General features: G+C 36.2%; 1 protein-coding gene across 1 annotated transcript in view; it reads left to right on the forward strand.

Moving 5' to 3' along the window:
* Nucleotides 1-6,498: 6,498 nt before the first annotated feature.
* LOC106055759 (homeobox protein aristaless-like) overlaps nucleotides 6,499-22,511 on the forward strand; it is a 30,184-nt gene continuing 14,171 nt past the window's right edge. The window contains exon 1 of the mRNA XM_013212192.2: nucleotides 6,499-7,547. Within this exon, the coding sequence (XP_013067646.2) occupies nucleotides 7,451-7,547 (97 nt within the window). The 5' untranslated portion in view covers nucleotides 6,499-7,450. The remainder of the gene's footprint in view (nucleotides 7,548-22,511) is intronic.

The raw sequence follows: 22,511 nt of genomic DNA on the forward strand, positions 1-22,511 counted from the left end.
CTCTCGTTTTATCTCTCTTTTTTTTTCTCAATCATTTTCTGTCTGTCTCTCTCTCTCTCCCTCTTCTTTTTATTTATTTCTATCTTTCTCTCTGTCCAATCTCTTTCTCTCTCTTTTCTTTTTCTTTCTCTCTTTCTTTCTGTATTTCTTTCTTTTTGTATTTCTTTCTTTTTGTACAATCTTTCTCTCTCTCTCTCTCTCTCCCTCTCTCTCTCTCTCTCTCTCTCTCTCTCGGACCTCTGCTACTTTAAAACCATCAACAGTACCTCTATCATTGTTCTCATCTTTTGGGTCGCGTGGCTCCAAGCCCAGGCAGTAAGCAAACGGTCAACGCTCACTTCTTCTCCAGTATCCCTCCCCTCCCAACCTAGGATCATTGGTCATTCATCTTTGCTCGACGCGGTCAACGTGTTTATCTTGCAGCGCATGTGCAATCTCAACTAACGGCGGTCCGTGGGGTCAGGGGTCACACGATGTACACAAATAAATGAAGTGGACGTTGGTCATTCCTTTTTGGTTGAAATGGTCAATGGTGTGCATCTGGGAACTAGATACAACTAAGGCTGATCTCACGACCCCAGGCCCATCTACCCAACCTTCTGATCACAACGATTCAACACGACTTCGCCTCGGAAGTGATCACTTGGTTTCAATTATCTCAATTCAGAGGTGTGTTGTTGTTTTAAACGTAGCTGTCTTAAGGGTCTTACGGAACTAGCGTTTACTTAGCGACATAATTCAGCATAGTACATAGATGTAATAAAACGTGACCTCAAATCAGTGAACATCAAAACTGACAATTTGGAAGACATAGCTCTAGACCGCACCAGATGGAGAGAGACAGTGACCAAGAAAGCTATGGACAGTGAAAGTACATGGGTCTCAGCTCAGGAAGAAAAACGTACAATGCGAAAGATGGCCAGCTCCTCTACCACCGAAGCAAAAGTCACCTTAACCTGCGATATTTGTGGACGGGAGTGTCTCTCCAAAATAGGGCTCCACAGCCACATGAGGAAGTGTGCTCTGAGATGAACCATAGTCGTTCTACGACTAAATGAGGCCAATATCATATATCAGCATTACTTAAAAAACCCATTTATAGCTGTATTTGTATCCGAATTCCTATACTGGAGGTCCTAGTGATGCTCAACTGAATTTTCGGTCACGTTGAAAACTGGTTGGTATTACCTCATTACATCCCAGGGCATCCCATCTCTATGGTTAGGTCTTAGGACTTTGCCGCCTAGAGAGGCAAGGCTTAATAGCGCATAATACTGTGGTTACAACCAATGACCTTTGTCCTTGAGAGTCCATATTCTTTTCATTATTAACTGTCTTCGGCATCGTTAATGCTGCTGTAAAAAAAAAATATAAAAAATTGAAAAGATATTCCTTTTAGACATTGCTATCTAAGGGAGCAGATCATGTAACGCTCATCTGTTTCTACGGTTAACGAGGGTGTCGTATGGCTGCGAAATTACCGGGGTGCCATAGCGTTGGTTTATATTGTGTGAAGCCATGGATGACAGCGTTGATATTGGTAGGCCTTGGTCCAGTAGTACAGGTTTTGAGTCAGCGACCAAGGCAATCAGAGTTAGCCTCACATGTCCCTCGCCGAGTTGAGAGTCAATGACTTTTAAGGATTCACATATCGTCATGGCCTCCGCATCAAAACTGCAAATACTTGCACATGACCCAAACGAAGGATGAAAGCAGTGTTGTATTTCGTGCAGAGTTATTCTTTTAGTTCAATATCTAAACAAAGGTCTTCGGCTTATTGATTGGATCATCAAATTGTATGTCCGAATCGCATTAAACAAAGACCCCCATGGACCCCCGGCGAGAATATGACAAATTTTTATTTTCTTCTTTCTCTTTTTTAAAAACTATTTTTGTATATTAAAATACATACATATGATATACACACCGTAAACTTTTAAAAAATGATACTCCAAGAAATGAAACAATTCTAGTGGATGTTATTTTGTTTGAATTATATTTTTTTCCCGGAAATCTTAAAGTGGAGAACAGTTTAAACAAAATAAATTGTACGAGCCGACCCGCGGACTAGCATACTAGCATCTCCTTCCATGACTTTTTCATCGACGGTTAGAAAATCGGCTTGGTGTCCCGCATGGTTGGACGACGAAGAAAATTAAATATATATATATAAATATATACATACATATACATATATATATATGTTCTGTTAGTTAATGTGCCCTAGTCATTAAATGTTTTATTACGGTAACTTGAGTTTTCATTTAATCTTTGACACATTAAATTTTTAAAAAGTTATAACAAGCCATTTTGTTTAAATGTGGCGAAATCATTTTACGCTATAGAAATAAAGAGTCTCCCTTATCATGTAACTAAAGAGACAAAGCCAAAAGTATTTTTTACGTTTCCACGAGCACAGGATGAGCGAATCTAATCACCAGACGCTGGAGCTTTTTCACTTTTTCCCCTCATTCTGACCAAAGAAAGAACACGAATAATGTATAAATTCTTAACAAAAGAAATATTTCAGTCAAAACATAGACTCTTTTACAATTCAAACCAAGAATATTCAAACACTTGGCCAACATATTTTTTATCAACCAATGAAACTTTAATGTCATTTCAAATGGATGTTTTCCATTTGTCCCATCACTCCGACCATATACATGAACTTTAACCCTTTCACATCCCCGTAACACAACCTTCCAATGTCTTTAAACAGCTTTTAATGACAGTAAATACTTGTTTTCACCCATACGTCTGTTCAAGAATACAGACAAACAAAAAAAAAGACAAGAAACACAGCCCCCCCCCCCCCCCCATATTCAGAATTCTTAATGGAATATTCTTTATTCCGACATGAAACTCAATCTTTTAAAAGTGTACCCCCCCCCCCAATCTATTTACAGAGGCGTGTAGGCCGAATGGAGAGTTTCTTCGCGTACCGCCCCTGTTAATTCAGATCTATGAGCAAACAAACGCCAGGCACTCAATTTGGCACCGACGGGCAAGGGTTAAATCCAATCTGAGCAGACGATCGCTGCGTGATGGCCGCGCGGCATCGATTTTTAACACTTGGATAATCACCCTTTAATGTTGCCCATTCGCGTTTTGATTCGAGTAGCTTCACGCTCCCCCCCCCCCCCTTTAGGATTTCAAATCATTAGAGTCTTGGAGGGAGAAAAGAAGGCCGCAGTGATCAGATGTAAAACAAAATTGGGGGTTTTGCGCTCATTTTGTATATCTCAAACGGCTAAATCTCTAGTATTCAATAGAAAATAACTCATTTAAGCGACTCGTTTTGAAATTGGAGTGGTTTCAAAGATTCATTGGAGATGTTTTCTATATAAAAAAAAATAAAATCTATAACAGTATTAGCTCCCGTGTATGTTTTAAATACTAGCTATATGTTACTCGTGGCCCGCGGGTCTTAATTTGCGTATCACTGTCGATATAGTCACTGAGAGTGTTTTGTAAACAATTAAACGAAATAATAATGTTATAAGTATATCAATGCGTGAATGTAAAAATAGTATGACTGGACCGATCAAAATGGCTAATTGACCTAAATCCATTTTTTCAAATAAAAAGATATGCTTTCAGTATGTTTGATTTAAATATGAAATGAATAGACTTTATTTTGTATGTTCATGTGTTAAAGTATAAAGTAGATCTCTCATCTTTGAATTAGATCTTGAATCTTGAGTTAGAGATAGCCTAGATCTAGACTAATCTAGAGTTTATGAATTTATGTAAAAAGGCTTTTGAAACACAAATTTGAAGGTTAATTTGATTAAATAATGAAATCAATAGACTATATTGTACATTTTCATCTGTCAAAGTTATAAACTATCTGTGCAAAGTGTAGTTTTAAAAATTAGATCTAGATCTAGATCCTTTCGATCATAAAATGGTAAACATGGTCTTGATTCATAAAATACTAATACTTTCATAGAGTTGGGAAACTTGTTGTTGTTTTTTTTAGTGTGTTTAGTTTGTTTTTGTTTTACATAAGTCACGGTTCGAGTTAGCATCCAAGGAACATTTGTGTAAAGTTTGATCAAGATTGGTCAAACGATTTTGATTTCTAATCGGCGGAACATACATACTCGTTACGTTCTACTTTATAGAATATATATATATATATATATTGTTAAGACATTAAAAATAATAAGGACTCGTAGACTCAAAAATAATAGAAAGCGTGTTTTATTGAGCAATGAATTATGTCCACTTCACTAGCATTCTCCGTTTGAGCCATTTTAAATACGATTTAAGAAAATAGATACTGCATTAAAAATAAATAAAAAATCTAGTCTTTTTAAAGTAACCCAGTATCTTTAGAAAAAAATCAACCTTGTTTCATAGAAGGGTGAATATAAAAAAATGATCTCATTTTGACGACCAGAAAGTGTCACACACAGACATATATTGTGTCCACTAATGAAAATGTTCACGCTAAACTAAACAATGTCAAGGACACTTCATTGAACTTTTATGCTGTTCTGTTTATGTTTCTATTACGTCATTGTTTGTTGTGGATGTTTTTGTGAGAAAGTACTTGAAAGGATGTGACGTAATAAAATGATAGTCTTCAATGACTACTTAAATCAACACGAAGTCTCTGTGGATTAGTTGTTATATTTAACTGTCTACATTAATTTATTTATTCTCTGTGAAAACAGGAAAGATTCTACAGAGTTAAAAAGCGCACAAGTAAAATTATATAACTTTGTAAAAAAACAAGGTTACAAAGACAGTTTGTGTGGATACACAAACTGAAAATCGGCCCCCGAAGTGGTCCACCTAGGCAGGTAAAAAGGCAGGTTTCAATATTATCAGAATGAAATTCAATCAAAGACAAATGACCGAGAAGAATGGAGAAAAAAGGTTAACAGATCTTGTGTGGTGCCCCAGCGGTCCAGCAGACCAAATGATAGGGGAAAGAGAAAGTGAAGTTAGATGTCAACCTGGCCTAACTGATGTCTTTTAATGAATATCTAATTGTTTTGTAAAGGGACAATCCCTTATTCCTCAAGAAAAAAACTTTTTCCGGAAAAACAAAATTCCTTTGGTGAAATGCCTTGACAAAAAATCTACAATCATTTGCATAAATGTGTTAAAAATATGGTTAATGGTCTTCTCCCCTAATAATGAGCCTCCCGTATTTGTTACTATTAATAGTGAATAGTTGTAAAAGTGGTGTTTTTTTATGAAAAAAAAACTGCTTGCATAAGTGATTTTAAAATTTTGATTTTTCGCTTTCAGAAAAGAAAAAAGTAGCCGTTGCATCAGAACTTTGAATGGTCTAAAATACTATGATGTCGGATTTTCACTATCTTTTCTAGCTTACGGGACGGACAGACGGACGGAAGGACCGACAGGACAGGCCACACACAACTAATAGCGTCTTTTCCCCTTTCGGGGGCCGCTTAAAAAACATAGCTTGTCAATCTATCTATCTATCTATCTATCTATCTATCTATCTATCTATCTATCTATCTATCTATCTATCTATCTATCTATCTATCTATCTATCTATCTATCTATCTATCTGCATATATATATATATATATATATATATATATATATATATATATGTATATATATATCTTGATCTATCTTCCTACTTTTTTCAAACCCTCTACATTTTCTATAATTGATTATAATCCCTTTCTTTATCTCTCACTCTCTCTCTTTCTCTCTCTCTCTCTCTCTCTCTTAACGAAACTCGTGTAGCTTTAACAATAATTGTTTCGTTTCAAGTCGTTTGATTTTTAGTTTCCCATCATTTTAATTTGTTTAAATACCGTGTGAAACTCAAAGTTTGGTCCATGTTTTTAAAGTAACCTGCCCGCCATTTCAAAGAATCAACCCCCCCCCCCCTCTCCTGCCACGCTAAGCAATGAAAATGTTGGTTTCCCGTACTCCCTTTCTAATCTAATGGATTATTATGTCTCTTAGTTGTCCCCTGCATCTTGATAGTTCTTTGAAGAAAAACAGTCTTCACTCTTATTTGGAGGCGTGATCTTCCTAGGCGCAGCGAATCTTCAGATTGGCCAGCAGCGAACTCGGATATCGATCAATCAACCTAAGCCACGCCTTTCTCATCGTCTCTTAAGTATCGTGAGAAACCTGGCAAATTCGTGCGACAGATCATGAATAAAAAAAAAAAGTGCGGCTGGATGGAGAGAGAGAGAGAGAGAAAAAAAAAAGGGAAAGGGGTAAGGGAGATAGCACACGAAATAAAAACCCGTTAGTCGAGGGGAGACAACTCGTGTGTCAACACTAAATCTTTTGTACGCTTGATCCGTCCTCTTTTCATTGTCTTTTGTGCTGTCATTAGCGCGGCCAAACCTCTGCTAGAGTTCTGTTACAGGCTCAACAGAAAAAAAAAATGGGGGTGGGGGATGTGGGGGGGGGGGGGCAGTGCCGATGGTGGGTGGGGCAAAGAGTCTGCAAAACTGCAAAAAAAAACTTTGGTAAAAGGGGGGAGGGTGTTGGTTTTGGATGGAAGGGGGGTTCGTTAAATTGAAAGAAAGATGATTATTTCAGAAAGAAAACGTGCAAATCGGAGAAAGAAAGAGACGAGGCGGGGGGAGGGGTGTGAGAGGAAGGGGGCGGTTAATGAATCAAATTTAGGTCTGCGGCCCCTGTCGTGTACTTAACAACTGGTTCCGCGATTTCAACGCGTGAGGACAACCTCTTTTTTTTTTCTTTGACAAACAATTATTTGTTCTACTTAAGACTATCAGTGCTTTTTAATAGTTTCAGTGAATATTTCTTACAGGCGGTAAGTTCCACGATAGAATACAGTACAGTGAAGACTGTTGTGGCGTTGTCGCTCAATTTATACTGCAATCATCGATTGCATTCTGCAGGAGGACATTCAATTGTGATTAATTAATTAAGAAAATAGAAGGAGTATTTCAGCTTATTACTCATCGACATCTACACGAGAATATGCGAGAATACAAGATTTTATTTTATTCTAGATTAATCCATTAAGTGCAAGATAGTTAAACTAGAGTTATCAATCCTTTGCTTGCAGGAAAATTGAAATTTGGCATATTCTCTTCGAGCGAAACAGTTTTTCGTGTATAAATTTAAAATTTTGAACTTTGAACTATGAACTTTAAACCATGAATCTGATTTGACTAGCACATTTCTTATTTGACATTTAAATTAGTATTATAGGCCAGTGTAGATTGTAACTGAAGTCTTAGTGTATACTATTGACAAATGCTGTGCAAACGTTCCCACACCATCAATATGTAAAGAGACGCGTTGAAAGCAAAGTAGAAGTGAACCGTTAACGGAGAGTGCAAACACTCAGGAGGTCGTCCAAACGGAGGAGTTTAGGCACTTAAGGAGGTCCCATAGACGGAGGACCTTAGACACTTAACAGGAGGTCCAATATACGAAGGACCTTACAACTTAAAATTGCACTATGGACCTGAGCGTACGCAAGAGGACAGGCTACGACATTGAAAGCCTGTTGGGTGACGTCACGCCGAGATTTATCGCCCAAGATGACGTGAGCGCAGGTAGGACTTGAATAGTTTGGATCCTACATAATGACATGTACCCATAGATAGACAGACAACTTAAGACCATTTTAAGCGGTGCTATTGGTGCTAATGAATGTTAATCTAATATATAAAGCAGAAAGTAAGGCGTATGTATGTATGTATGTACGTGCGTATGTCCCGAATAAAAATAAAAATCGTTTGACCAATCTTAATAATTATTCCTTAGATCATGGCGGAGACCGCAGTGTATGTTATATATCCCTCACCCAAGCGGAAGGCCCTAAAAATAGACAAAAAGTACCTAATTCTATCTCTATCAAAGAACGAAGCTTTTTAACAAATCGGGTAAACCCGTTTTCACAGTATTTTACATTAGATATGAACGTGTCGGCTGAACGGGTAAACCCATTTTCACACTCTACTTTTATTTTCGCGGCTAAATAAAAAAAAAATAAAAAATTCGCCATGTTTAACAAAGATCTAAATTTAATTCAGCAGATCAGTAATACCTAAACTAAGGCTCACAAGCTGCGGGTCATTTCCAACAAGTTAATTAATAATTATATTTTTGCTATATTCTTTGACTGTTCATTCCGAGCACACGTAAATAAAAATTATAAAAATTTATTTCTGAAGGAATCCCCATTCAACTGTCATGGAAAATGAAGAGGTTACCTAAATATAGGCTACATCTATTTATTTCTATTTCTATTATATCTATTTATTAGGTCTCTTTGATTAGGATTTTCATTCATTCGAATGCAATGAAAAAAAATATAATAGAAAATACAAACTCACTAAACGGTTTCCTGTTGGGCTGAGTAGGCCATTTAATAGATCTTTTTTGTTATCACATTATGTGTTGTGTTTTTTTTTCTAGTGATAGATAGATAGATAGACAGACAGACAGACAGGCAGGCAGGCAGGCAGGCAGGCAGACAGGTAGACAGACAGACAGACAGACAGACAGATAGATAGATAGATAGATAGATAGATAGATAGATAGATAGATAGATAGATAGATAGATAGATAGATAGATAGATAGATAGATAGATAGATAGATAGATAGATAGATAAATAGACGGCTGGTCGTTGTGCTGGCCACATGACACCCTGTTCGTTTACCTTTGGCCATAGAAACAGATGACCTTACCATCCCCTGCCCAAACTAACGCAAGGTCTGAAAGGGAAACTAACAATAATAATAATAATAATAATAATAATTTTTATTATCCATAAGTTAACGGTTATGCTTGCCCTGATTTTTGCAAAATATGTAGGTCATAGCTGGGGCTGCGTATCCATGGGAAATAATGCATTCCTCATTTAGCTTCGGACTTGAAGACAAGCCTTATTATTATTATTATCCATAAGTAAATGTGTCTTACTATTTGTGTATTACATGTATTATACCAAAAAAACAACAACATTATAACTATAGAAAACACACAATGTCTGTGCACAATGTCTGTATTATCCAATCTTATAAAATACAGATTACTTCAAAAAAGCAGAGGATTACGTCCTACATCTTAAATTCTGACAAGTCACTGGTTTTCCTGTCTGCCTCATGCAACCCATTCCATGCTCTAATAGCACTAGGGGAAAATGAGTATTTGTACAAATTTGTCCTAGCATAGATATATGTTGAGTATTAGTTGAATTCTATTTAATGGGGAATAAAGACGTTTTTATGTGTTTTTCTTTGTAAGGTGTTTGGTAACTGCTTTTGAATGTAGATAGGAGCCAAAATCACGTATGAATATTTACAGAATTGGCCCATTGGCCCTCATATTCATTTTCGACTAGTTCAGGTTATGCCTAAAAGATTAAAATTTGTTCCATTTTTCAAAGCTAGTTTCAATTTTAAAAAAAATATACATTAATATGTTTTCTTAAAAACGGAATTGATAATAGATCTATATTCCCTTTGTCCAGTCTCTGCCCAGTCTCTGTCCAGTCTCTCTCTCTCTCTCTCTCTCTTTCTTTCTTTCTATTTCTTTATTTTTCTAGTTAATTCTATTTGATTCTATCAGCGAGGATGTATTGTGACACAACGTCTTTGCTATAATTGATATGACTGATCCGAGCTGTATTACAAGCCCTGAAAGAAACAAGATGTTTACAATGTTTAACTCTCTCAACTCCAGCTGATTTAAAATCAAGGTTTAGAAAACAATCCCATACTACAAAATAATAATGATTATATGCACTAAAAACCAATCTAATAAATAAGAAAAAAAATAAATGTTAGGCGCTTCCACGCTGCTGTGTCTTACGCAGATAAGTCAAACGGAGGTAACATTCAAGGAAATCCAATAACACAGTCCAACAAGATAACTAATTCCAAATCGTGTCTTAACAATATAGATGATAGATAGATAGATAGATAGATAATAGATAGATAGATAGATAGATAGATAGATAGATAGATAGATAAATAGATAGATGATAGATAGATAGATAGATAGATAGATAGATAGATAGATAAATTGATAGATGATAGATAGATAGATAGATAGATAGATAGATAGATAGATAGATAGATAGATAGATAGATAGATAGATAGATAGATAGATAGATAGATGATAGATAGATAGATAGATAGATAGATAGATTAGATAGATAGATAGATAGATAGATAGATAATAGATAAAATAAATGTTAGGCGCTTCCACGCTGTGTTTCTTACGCAGATAAGTCAAACGGAGGTAACATTCAAGGAAATCCAATAACACAGTCCAACAAGATAACTAATTCCAAATCGTGTCTTAACAATATATATGATAGATAGATAGATAGATAGATAGATAGATAGATAGATAGATGATAGATAGATAGATAGATAGATAGATAGATAGATAGATAGATAGATAGATAGATAGATAGATAATAGATAGATAGATAGATAATAGATAGATAGATAGATAATAGATAGATAGATAGATAGATAGATAGATAGATAGATAGATAGATAGATAGATAGATAGATAGATAGATAGATAGATAGATAGATGGATAGATAAATAGATAGATGATAGATAGATAGATAGATAGATAGATAGATAGATAGATAGATAGATAGATAGATAGATAGATGATAGATAGATAGATAGATAGATAGATAGATAGATAGATAGATAGATAGATAGATAGATAGATAGATAGATAGATAGATAGATGATAGATAGATAGATAGATAGATAGATAGATAGATAGATAGATAGATAGATAGATAGATAGATAGATAGATAGATAGATAGATAGATAGATAGATGATAGATAGATAGATAGATAGATAGATAGATAGATAGATAGATAGATAGATAGATAGATAGATAGATAGATAGATAGATAGATAGATAGAGATAAATAGATAGATATTGATATAGATATAGATATATATATAGATATAGATATAGATATTGATATAGATATAGATATATAAAATTCCTACTTCTTGATCGAATATAAGCACTATCTTATTTCCTATAAACTTTAAGATGGATATGGTGTCCTATGTTCGCCTTGAAAAGCTGAAGACACACATTATAATATACTATAGATATTAAACGGGACATTGATTGTTTGATTTTCGAGATAACTAACAAAAAAAAAGGATATTAGATCACTAAAGTTAGAAAGCCTTCAGGATAGAAGGCTTAAAAGTAAATTATAATTATGCATAAAGCACTGAATCATAATCTTGAAATACGAAAAAAAATCTGATAAAATACTCTGAAAGACACAAAGATAAAGTTCTCTTGTTCCATTTGCTAGGACAAATTTGTACAAATGTCCCTTCTCTCCTAGTGCTGTAACAGCATGGCAAAGAGAAATGACTACATTAACAGGATTTAGTTCAGACCGACATACCCTCAAATTTATATATTCTCACATTCTCACATATACTGTATGATTAAATATCACATGCTATATGAACCACTATTTAAAACATACAAGGGCGTAGCTAGGAATTTACCATCATTTGAGGGCACGGGGGCTTGACCTCTTTGGGGGCCCTTCATTTTGCATAATATCTAATATTTAATGTAAAAAACACTCATTTTCCAATTCTCCCCCCTCCTCCCCCAGCCTAGCTACGCCACTGAAAACATACACATGTTTATCACACATACATGATACATAGCAAGGATCATTCAATCCCTCACTTTACTATGTACTTCAAAATCAAATCAGAGAGTACAATGTATACTAAGTCATATTAGATCAAATTTAGCCACTTAAAATCAAATCAGGTTGTACAATTCAGCCACTTAAAATCAAATCAGGTTGTACAATTCAGACACTTCAATCAGGTTGTACAATATGCCTACCTAAAATGAAATCTGTTTGTACAATTTAGCCACTTAAAATTCTTAAATCACATAAGTTGGCGACAAAAAAAATGTTTGGCTATTGACAGCTGACCTTTTGGACTATTAACAAGCACCCCTTCCCACCGCACAACCTTTCCCCCCCCCCCCCCCCAGCCCACGTCCCAACCCTCCGTTTCACTCCTGAAATATAAGGGGGAAAAATGCATTTATATCCCTTTTCTTAAGTTTGTAATGACGTTGTCTCTCTGAGGACCTCCAAGGTAAAGGGCGCCACGAGGGCGCGAATGATTGCCGACTCATTAATGAGACAGTGTCAGACGTAGGCGGGCCAAATGAATCGCAAATAGTCCACATTTCTAGAATTGTCTTTCTTTTTTTTTTTTTTTTTTTTTTTGTTTGTTTTTTACTTTTAATTGAGACTTACATTTTAAAAGTCAAAAGCAAAATGACCCGTTCCCGAATGGTGTGGTTCTGATGTTTAATTTGTTTCTGGAATTTCTATTTGTCGCTCTTTCTGTGCTTGTTGTCAATTTGAGAAAACAATAAATGTACCTCAGGTGCTGGTGTGTGTGTGTGAGAGAGAGAGAGAGAGAGAAAAGAAAAAAAGAGATAATGAGAGATATTTACAGAGAAAAGTGATAGGAAAGAAAGAGATAAGAAGAGAAAGGGAGGAAGAAAGGGAGAGTGAAAGAGAAAGAGAGAAAGAAAGAATGAGAAAGAGAGAGATATAAAGAGAGAGGAAATGTAAAAGAGAGAGAGAGAGAGAGGGATATTTCGGCATATTTTCGTGAAATAATATTTCTTATGATAAGCCGAATCAGTTGATAGAAGTAATTAATTATAATAATAATAATAATAATAATTTATATATATATACATGGCTTTTTTGTGACGTACCGGCACCTTTTTGAATGTGGGGAAAAAATATTGCTTTTCTTGTATTTTAACGTTTGTTATTAATTTATTATGCTTGCCCTGGATGTGGAAAAATGTCACAGCTGGGGCTGCGCAGCCACGGAAAAATACTGCACTCCTCATTAATCTTCGGACTCGAAGACAAGCCTTAGTATTATTAGTAGTAGTAGTTAAAAGTTAGGCGATCCGTCTCTGAGTACCGGAACCTATTTTTTTTTTACAAAAAAGCAATGTGTATATATATATATATATATATTTGCATTTATTTATTTATACACCGCTATCATACTATCTTCAACTGCTCGTCAGCACCGAAGCCATTGGCAGTCAGGAAGAAAATCGTTATTTAAATACCAACCTAATTTTACCCGTGTATTTTTCTTGTAAATCTTGAATGTTAGCTATAAAATAAGGTACTCTTTTACAGACCTCGCGGGCTATAGAGCATATGGTGTAAAACACTGGCGGATCCAGGGGGGGGCGGTAGGGGCGATCGCCCCCCCCCACTCGGTCGACCCCCCCCCCCCCAAGGGGGGGGGCGGACGAACTTTAGTATAGGATTCACACAATTTGTATACGAATTTATTACTTATGTTAAAAATATATACTAATTATTTATATTTCAACCTATTTTTAGATTATTTCGCCCTGCTAACAAAATCAATTAAATATCTATATCCTTGCAACTTGTTATTGTTATTTTAACCGATCTTTATATTATGTCGTTCCCTGTTTGCCGATTGGTGGGGGGGGGACGAATACCTCTTTTGCCCTTCCCACCTAAACCCTTTGAGTGGGGGGGCGGTTCGTTTTTATGGAGAAATCATAGTTTGTGAACAAAATTAGTTGAATTAATATATACATTTTATATTATGTCGCTCCCTTTCTGGTATTTTGGCCGATTCGGCGGGGTGAGGGGGAGGGGCGATTGCATATACTGCCCTCCCCACTCTAGCCCTCTGAGTGCTGGGGGGGCGGTCCTATTTTTGTGGAGAATCATAGTTTGTGAATAAAATTAGTTGAATATCTATATAATATAAACTACGTACTGATATGTGACCCATTGTAAATATGTCGTACCACACTCTAATCTCAAATTGTATCATTAGTAAATTTAAATGAAAAAGGGTTGTACCAGGTGGGAGGGGCGATACATGCAATCGCATTTCCCCCATCGGACAAATCAATACTTTTTCTTTTTGTATTATAGTTAAGAAATTACAAAATTTAAAAAATCTGTCACTAATATAATTTATATATACTATAAATTAAATTCTTATATCGATTATCGAGTCGCCCCATACCTATTCTTTAATGCCAAATGCAATCTTTAGCAGAAATTAGTAAAGGAGCGAGGATTAATCGTTTTCACTCTACCGCCATTCCCATTTCCAGACAGAGTTTTTGTAATTTCACATGAAGTTATCATAAGTATTTTAAGAAAGACTTTGCATTGGAAAAGTTAGAATTCAAACGAAATTTTTCAGTATAAGAGTCATGATTGAGATGAGTTCTAAACTCAAATAATATTTTCATAGTCGCCTTTTCCCAACCTTTACTACTGATATTTTTCTAGCTAAATAAATTTGGGACTATTACTCACAATTTATACTAGAGTTTTCTTGAATACTATTTATCGAATAAGTTTTTTTTCGTCGGCGATCCTGAAAGCAAAAATCTAAATACGTGGGGTATCCTATCTTTTCAAGGAACAAATCGGTTTTATTTGCAATGTATTATGGGCCTATAAATTCAAATTAGAATATTTTTCAAGTACAACATTATTCGAAAGGTCGTTTTTTAATAGTATGAATAATGAACTTCAGGTCAGGAGAATGCGTTTCTGCAGTGAAGAATGCAAGAAAACGCTTTTGGCGTCGGGGCTTCGCCCCGAACTTCATGTATGGGTAATGAGTTGTAGATGTCAGGAGAATGCGTTTCTGCAATGAAGAATGCAAGAAAACGCTTTTGGCGTCGGGGCTTCGCCCCGAACTTCATTTATGGGTAATGAGTTGTAGATGTCAGGAGAATGCGTTTCTGCAATGAAGAATGCAAGAAAACGCTTTTGGCGTCGGGGCTTCGCCCCGAACTACATTGTGAAGAATGAGCTGTACTTCTCAGGAAAATGCGTATCTGCAGTCAAAAAAGCAAGAAAACGCTTATGGCGTCGGGGCTTCGCCCCGAACTCCATTGATGAATAATGAGCTGTACTTGTCAGGAGAATGCGTTTCTGCAGTGAAAAAAGCAAGAAAACGCTTATGTCGCCCCGAACTTCACCAGAGAACCTTATAGCGCTGCCCCATTTGTTTTGTTTTTCGCCGAAGGTTGAGAAATGCTGCTTTTTTTATTCTCACATTTATATATATATATATATATATATATATATATATATATATACATATATATATATATATGTGTGTGTGTGTGCGTGCGTGTGTGTGTGTGTGCGTGCGTGTGTGTGTGTGTGTGCGTGCGCGCGCTGTATGCACGTTTATGCGTAGGGTTAGGGTTTACTGGGCGTTAGGGTTAGGGTTTGGAAAAAAATCGCCCCCCCCCCACTCCAAAGTTCTGGATCCGCTAGTGGTGTAAAATGAATCTGCTTCTGTGCCCTACAGTTGATGATCGCAGCACAACGACCATCCGCCTTATTTTTCTCAACTAATGGCAGACATTCATTAGAGCTGACACACTAAAGATCCCGAAATTAAAAATCCCAGAATTCGATCCCGTGACCCTAGGTTCGGAAGCCAAGCGCTTTACCGCTCAGTTCTTCTTTGCTATCACATTGACGTTCAAATGTATTCGGCGTCATGGATTCGGCTTGTAGAACTTCATTACAGACGACGCTCTCAAGTTTTTCAAATTCTGCTTGAACTATTGATGTAAGACCATACTATAAAATATCGTCGTCAAAATGTATTTTCTTAACGTTCTGTGTTCAATATCAATTGTCTTGGGCTTGTCCTATACCGAGACCAATTGTTAAAGAAGACTTGAACACTGACATTGTACAATGTATATCCATTTATAATAGACCCAAAAAAAATCATATCTTTGATGGTTTTGGGTTCCCTGGCAAATCGTAATTCGACACCACAGTTTGAGAACCCCTGGACTAGAAGTATTTATATATGAGTTATCTAAATTATTATTTTTTTTGGCTATTTCACGCCTTTCTCGCAAAAACCTTCTGCCTGAGATGCTGGAATTTTTTTCCCCATGATTGAAATACCAGAACTTATTCAAAAACATAAGGACCATATTTAAAATGTTCCTTTTCATTCGTCCGCTTATAGTTTTAACAAGTTACTTTTCATTTTATAGTCAGACCTGCGTATTAATGAGGAGAACTCTTTAACATGTTTTCAAATGTCATTGAGCTAAAAGTTTTTTTTTTTCATCAACCAATTTGGGGGGGGGAGGGAAGAAGCGTGTTGATCGAGTGATAAGGCGCTTGGTTTCCAAACCTAGGGGTCTTGTTCGAATCTCTGTAAAAACTAGGATTTCATTCTTGATTTTCAGCTCCTCCACCCCCCCCCCCCCCAGCCCAACCAACACTAATGGGCACCTGAAGTAAATGCGGTTGGTCTTTGTGCTGGCCACACCCTCGTCAACTGTGGGACTCAGAAACATGAGATTAACATCAACTGCCCCCATAGATCGCAAGGTCTGAAATTTGTGCTTGTTTTCTTTTTCCATATGATAATTAAAATTACATAATCAGTAGTAGTTTTGTAATTGTTCTCTGGTACAGCCAGAAACGAGATTCTTTAAGGGGATTACAATTCATTCTGGTCCTCATCAACAGTGTCCACTGGAAAAGACAATTTTTTTTTTCAATATATTTTTTTTAGAGTATTATATTTTACATTATCATTTTTTAGATTTATTTTTTTTTACTAAAACGTGGAGCTGTGGCCGAGAGGTTAAGCGCTGTGTCATCATCAACGGACGTTCGTTTTTAATTTTTAAAAACGTAAGACCTTTTGATATACGGGGCAAAGGTCATATGATTCTGTGGCCCACTGTTAACGAGGGTGTCTTGTGACCAACCACCTTTACTTTTATCCACTAATTTCAGGTAGCTATTAGGGCTGGGTGGACTCAGGTGGCCCTAAAGATCCCGATAGTAAAATTCCAATTCTTCACCAGGAATCTCCGGTTCGGAAGCCGAGCGCTTTACCCCTCAGCCACCGCGCTTCGAAGGAATATTTACTAAATATAATTAATGCATATCTAAAACTCGTTTTCTATCATTGTCGAGTCATGCTAATTCAGCCACCAAGTGGATGACCCTTAAGAAGTTTAGTATTCATGAATGGTGTGGGGACGGTCATGGAGTATTTAGTTAAAGGAATCTAATGAGAACTGACTCTGAGGGTTGGTAAAAAAAAAAAGGTGGGGGGTGGGGATGCAGGAGAGTAAAGTTAAAACCAAAACATGGATGACAATGCAAATAGTTGAAAGTTTTGGTGACTGACACTTTGTTCACATTGTTAAACTGTTTAATGAAGTCACAGGAGTCAAAGAGATAGGGTGGGGAGGGGGAGACGTAGGGCGCGTGTATTCACTACCTCTTCCAGAAGTAGGAAGTGATGGTTAGTTAGACTCCCACCCCCCCCCCCACCCCCCCACCCAAAAAAAAAACACAAGTCAGGTAGCTTCCCCGAACCAAAAAAAAAATCTGACACGAAGTTTGACCTTTCCAATCCTACCTCCCCCCAGTCCCCCATATTCATTTCATGTGGAAACAAGCTAATTATAACCCCCCCCCCCCAATCTTACCTGGTTTCACGAAGACCTCTCATTTGCACCGGAAGCTTTGTCGTAGCCAACGATTTGACATCGCGTAGAAAGGACGTCGGTTTTTGCCCTGCTTCTTCTCATATATAAATATGTCGTCCATTATCTTATCAACTTTGCCGCTTGTAAAAGTATCCTTACCTCACCCGATGGTGGCGTGGAGGTTCAGTGGTAAAGCGCTTGGCTTCTGAACCGAGAGGTCCCGGGTTCGATCTCAAGGAACTTGGTATCAACATAGAAAAGATATACCATATTTTGTTTTATCTATATGACTCTTATTCTTTTCCGCCTGGTTGTTGATGACGGCCGTTGACTTGCAGCACTAAAACCCTGGCAGATAACTAAACCACTGTAGGCATAGTATATCTTAATTTAAAAATCTTGGAACAACTTGAATAACTTCTTTAAGGACAACATTATATATAACTTTTATTACAATATAGACAAATATAAAACTTGAGATAAAATGAAATTAATGTAGTAGATTTTAGTAATAATATAAAATAGTATTTTGAACAAAATCTAACTCAATACAAAAACACGTCTTTTCAGTCTGGCAGTCTGGAGACGTCTGTCCTGGCTAAAACCGCTGACGACAATGCCGCTTATCTCGCATCATTTACACTACATAGCTAACATATTCTCACCGTCACCATAGAAACGCAAACACACACACACACTCCATAACGCTGGTACATTGTCATGTGTAATGCAAGTTATAATAAAAGACTTTTTTTTTTATTTTTTAAACTGCCCATACAGTTTAAAGGACACCACATGAACTGTTTTTATTTTTATAATGTGTTTGACCGGAAAGGATTGCGTTTCAACAAAGTTCTTTTATTAACCAACCTATTGAAGATTTTTATACTTGGCTGTTGTTGGTGGCGATGGTGTATACGGAAGTACTGATAAGCGAAGGATCACTTTTCAGCATTGTAGAACAAAATTCTGAGCCTTGCATCTCAAAGTAATTTATGCTACTTAGTTGGCAACTGTGATCTTTCCATATGGCGTCCTTGACATTCTTTATTTCGTTAGCTTATCTAAAAATGTTTAACAACTTCCTCTCTTTATTTTCCTACGTTTTTCTGTTGGTTCCATTGAATCGCTTCCACATTGCTTCATTACGCTTTCTCTTCTTTTTCTCACTTACTGTATTTTATTGCTTTATGAACGTAAACTGGATCTTAAAAACAAAACGAAAAAAAAAAACAAGGTTACAAAGACAGTTTGTGTGGAAACACAAACTCAAAATCGGCCCCCGAAGTGGTCTAACAAGGCAGGTAAAAAGGCATGTTTCAGTATTTTCAGAAACAATATCAGAATGAAATTCTGTCGAATGCGAATGACAGAGAAGAATGGAGAAAGAAGGTTGACAGATCTTGTGTGGTGCCCCAACGGCCTAGCGGACCAAGGGATAGGTGAAAGTGAATGTGAAGTTAGATGTGAACCTGGCCTGACTGAAGTCTTCTAATGATTATCGAATTAATCTAATTGTTTTGTAAAGGGTCAATCTCATATTCAAATCCTCAGGAAAAAAAATTACCGTAAAAAATATATAAAAATCCTTTAGTTTTTTATTCAATTGTTACAAGGTAGCTCCGCAGCTCAAAGGTAATATGAAAAACTACTTATTAATTGTTCTTTTAAATGTATGTTTCACTTTAATGGATGCTAAATAGATTTTTTCTTTTTAAAAAAGTACAATTTTTCTTTCAATGTAGTAGTTAATATGACAGAACTTACTTAAATTAGTGAATACAATTGTTACAAAAAATCTAAAACCGTTTCCATAAATGTGATAAAAATATAGTAAATCGTGATCTCCCTTACTAAATACTATTCCCTCTTTGTTACTATTAATAGTGAATAGTTTAATGAAAAAAAAAACAACTGCTTGCATACTTGATTTTAAAAAATAGATTTTTCGCTTTCAGAAAAGAAAAAAAGTACCCGTTGCATCAGAACTTTCAATGGTCTAAAATATTATGATGTATTCTCACTATCTTTTCTAGTTTACGAGATCTAAACAGGACGGACGGACGGACGGACAGACAAACCATACAAAACTAATAGCATCTTTTCCCCTTTAGTGGGCTGCTACAAAACAAAACAAAAAGACTTGTTTTAAGTGTAGTTATATCAATAAATTTGGATCAGTCATGTAATTAAATTAGATCTTGATTAACAACAAAAAATCTGTTAGAAATAATTTTTATCAATTTTTTTAGCATAATTTCATGCTTTTAGCTTTCTCACAACGCTATGATCCTATCACTTGTCTGGACTAGTTGGAATGGTGTAGGGGGGGAGAAAGAAGAGAGTATTTGGGCGAGACTATAGAAGACCTCAATACTGACATGCAACGACACAACCTGTGGGCAGTTTAGACCAATAGCTCGTTGCAAGATAAAAAACAACAACAACTGTATTGATATTGGTTGATATAAGCTTTGTAAATAAAAGTCTAAACAAAGAACATATTATTATGTTTAGTGTATGCTATGGACTAGAGTAGTTAATACATTATAAGGCTTCAAAGACTGCTTGGTAACTTTCATAGCCGCATAACTATGATGATTTCTATACACAAATAGACAAGACGCGTTTAACAATTTGATTTATTATTACATGTCTTGATTAACTCTTTCTCTCCGTAATTATTTCCCACATTCCAATAATAGTATTCGTTTTTGCTCATTTGTATTTCACTATCCGCGTTATGATAAGCTTCAATAATTATTTTGTTTGTTATCAAAAAATGTTATATTTGGTATTGAATTATAGGAGAATGCAAGCTCTTTTTACACAACACAAATTAAAGTTTATAAATCCAAAAACCAATTTATTTTAATGGGAGTCAAATCAACATTGGCATCGTCAATTAGGAGAGAAAGAGTTAAACTAAATTAAAAATGCATTGATTGGCTCTTAAGAGGCATCTACATAATCGATATTTTATGTCGTAGTTAACATATTTTAAATTCATTATTTAGTATCTTCGCCATATCTGAAAAGACCTTCGTACTTCGATTATGTTCTATCGTCACAATTATCCCCAAAGATTAATAATCCTGTCCTGAATTATTGACCGCTGTAAGGGGATCAGGAACACAAGCTCCCAGATTTTGTCATTCACATACACACGAAAAATCGAAATGTGAAGATGGCGAGGGTCGGCCAAATAAGAGGCCAGACACAGCCAAATGAAGATCAACGCTGAGACAAGAGGATTACTTTTTGGCTGCTAAATCTGGTTATAAGGGGATTGATTATCATTTTAGCAAACAGAATTTGGTTTCTGGTTACACGTCTGCCAGGGATAACACAGACAATATGGCGGTAGCAGGAGAGAGGGGGGAAAAAGTGTTCTAAAGAGAGGGATATCGGCTCTCTTGAATGAATAATGCTAATGGTCAAACAAGAAGCAGGCTTTTAGAACATGATACGCGGCCATTTCATATTTTATTTTTTTATACAATGTATGTAACTAAATGGTCATCTTATTTAATTATCTGCTGTTTCGTTGTGCCTGGAGAAAAAAAAAAGGAGAAAATTAAAACAGCAAACTACGTAAAGATTTGTAATATATTTTTTGAGACTGTTTTTTTTTTTTTTTTTTTTTTAAATAACTAAAACTGCATTAGAATCAAAAACCCGTAACTTTTAAGTTAATAACTCAAATCTCCGTAGAAAAATGTATTTATTTTGTTTCTGTTGATGATTTTTTGCTGCTGTTGCTGATGATGATGCTGTTTCGGTTGTTATTCTTGCTGCTTTTGTGATTGGTGCTGGTATTGCTGCTAATGGTGCTGTTTCGGTTGTTGTTGCTGCTGCTGTAGTTGTTGCTGCTGTTGTTGCTGCTGCTGTTATTGCTGCTGTTGTTATTGTTGTTGTTGTTACTTCTGCTGTTGTTTTCTATTGTTGTTGTTGCTACTGTTGCTGTTATCGCTGCTGTTGTTGCTTTTGTTATTGCTACTGTTGCTGTGCTGTTATTGCTGTTGTTGTTACTTTTGTTATTGCTACTGTTGCTGTGCTGTTTATGCTGCTGAAACATGGGGATTTCTGATCAGACCTATGACTTACTTGGCAGTTTGGCTAACGGAGCCTGTTCTGTCTAAGTTACAACTCCCCGTGTGCCGCCACTGTAGAGAGCCAGTCTCATTCCGTTCATGAGTATCCCCAGCTCCATGGCCTAAAGGGTGAAGTTATTTGAATTCTCACGCTATAGGTATAGGAGCTCTTACCTACAGTCCAGCTCCTATCTAAGCACTTCGGAGTAGTCTTCCCTGCTCTGTTGCCAAAGAAAGTTCATTTCTGGCCCGGCTAGGTCGTATGTACTACGCGTTACTTGATTCTGGTCTGCTGAGCTGACATAGTGTCGCTACTAGACCGTTGGTTATTTGTAGCTCCACACAGCTAGTCCAACTAAACCGGTGTCGGCGTATTATATTCGTATTGTAGAGCTTGAAATAAACGTGAACAAATTTCTTTTAAAATTGAATAAACCTTTTATGTATACAGAGCTTTCAAGTTCAATGTAGATGTATGAATAAATGAAATACAGATAATTTAGACAGGATCTAACTCACTCAAAATACACGTCCTGTCGTCTCTCGTCTCTCAATTGTTTTTCTTCTGTTCAGCTTTCACAGTCCCAATTTATTAACTTAAACTACGACAGACCATCTCGTGGTTTCATCAGAATCTAATCAGCCTACACACCCAAACCATCCGCCATCCTTTAGGCATAGTTACACCAGAAGCACGCACGCACACGAATTAAATAATGTATTTGATATACTAATATACTATGATAATAGACTAATTAGAGAAGTACCTAAAATTTCGCTGTTTGTTTAAAAACAAAAAAGCCTACAACCTTCTGAATTGTCTTCGTTCTACTTAAAGCAACA

Source organism: Biomphalaria glabrata, chromosome 15 (genome assembly GCF_947242115.1).
Source record: "Biomphalaria glabrata chromosome 15, xgBioGlab47.1, whole genome shotgun sequence".
In the NCBI taxonomy this organism is placed as follows: Eukaryota; Metazoa; Mollusca; class Gastropoda; family Planorbidae; genus Biomphalaria; species Biomphalaria glabrata.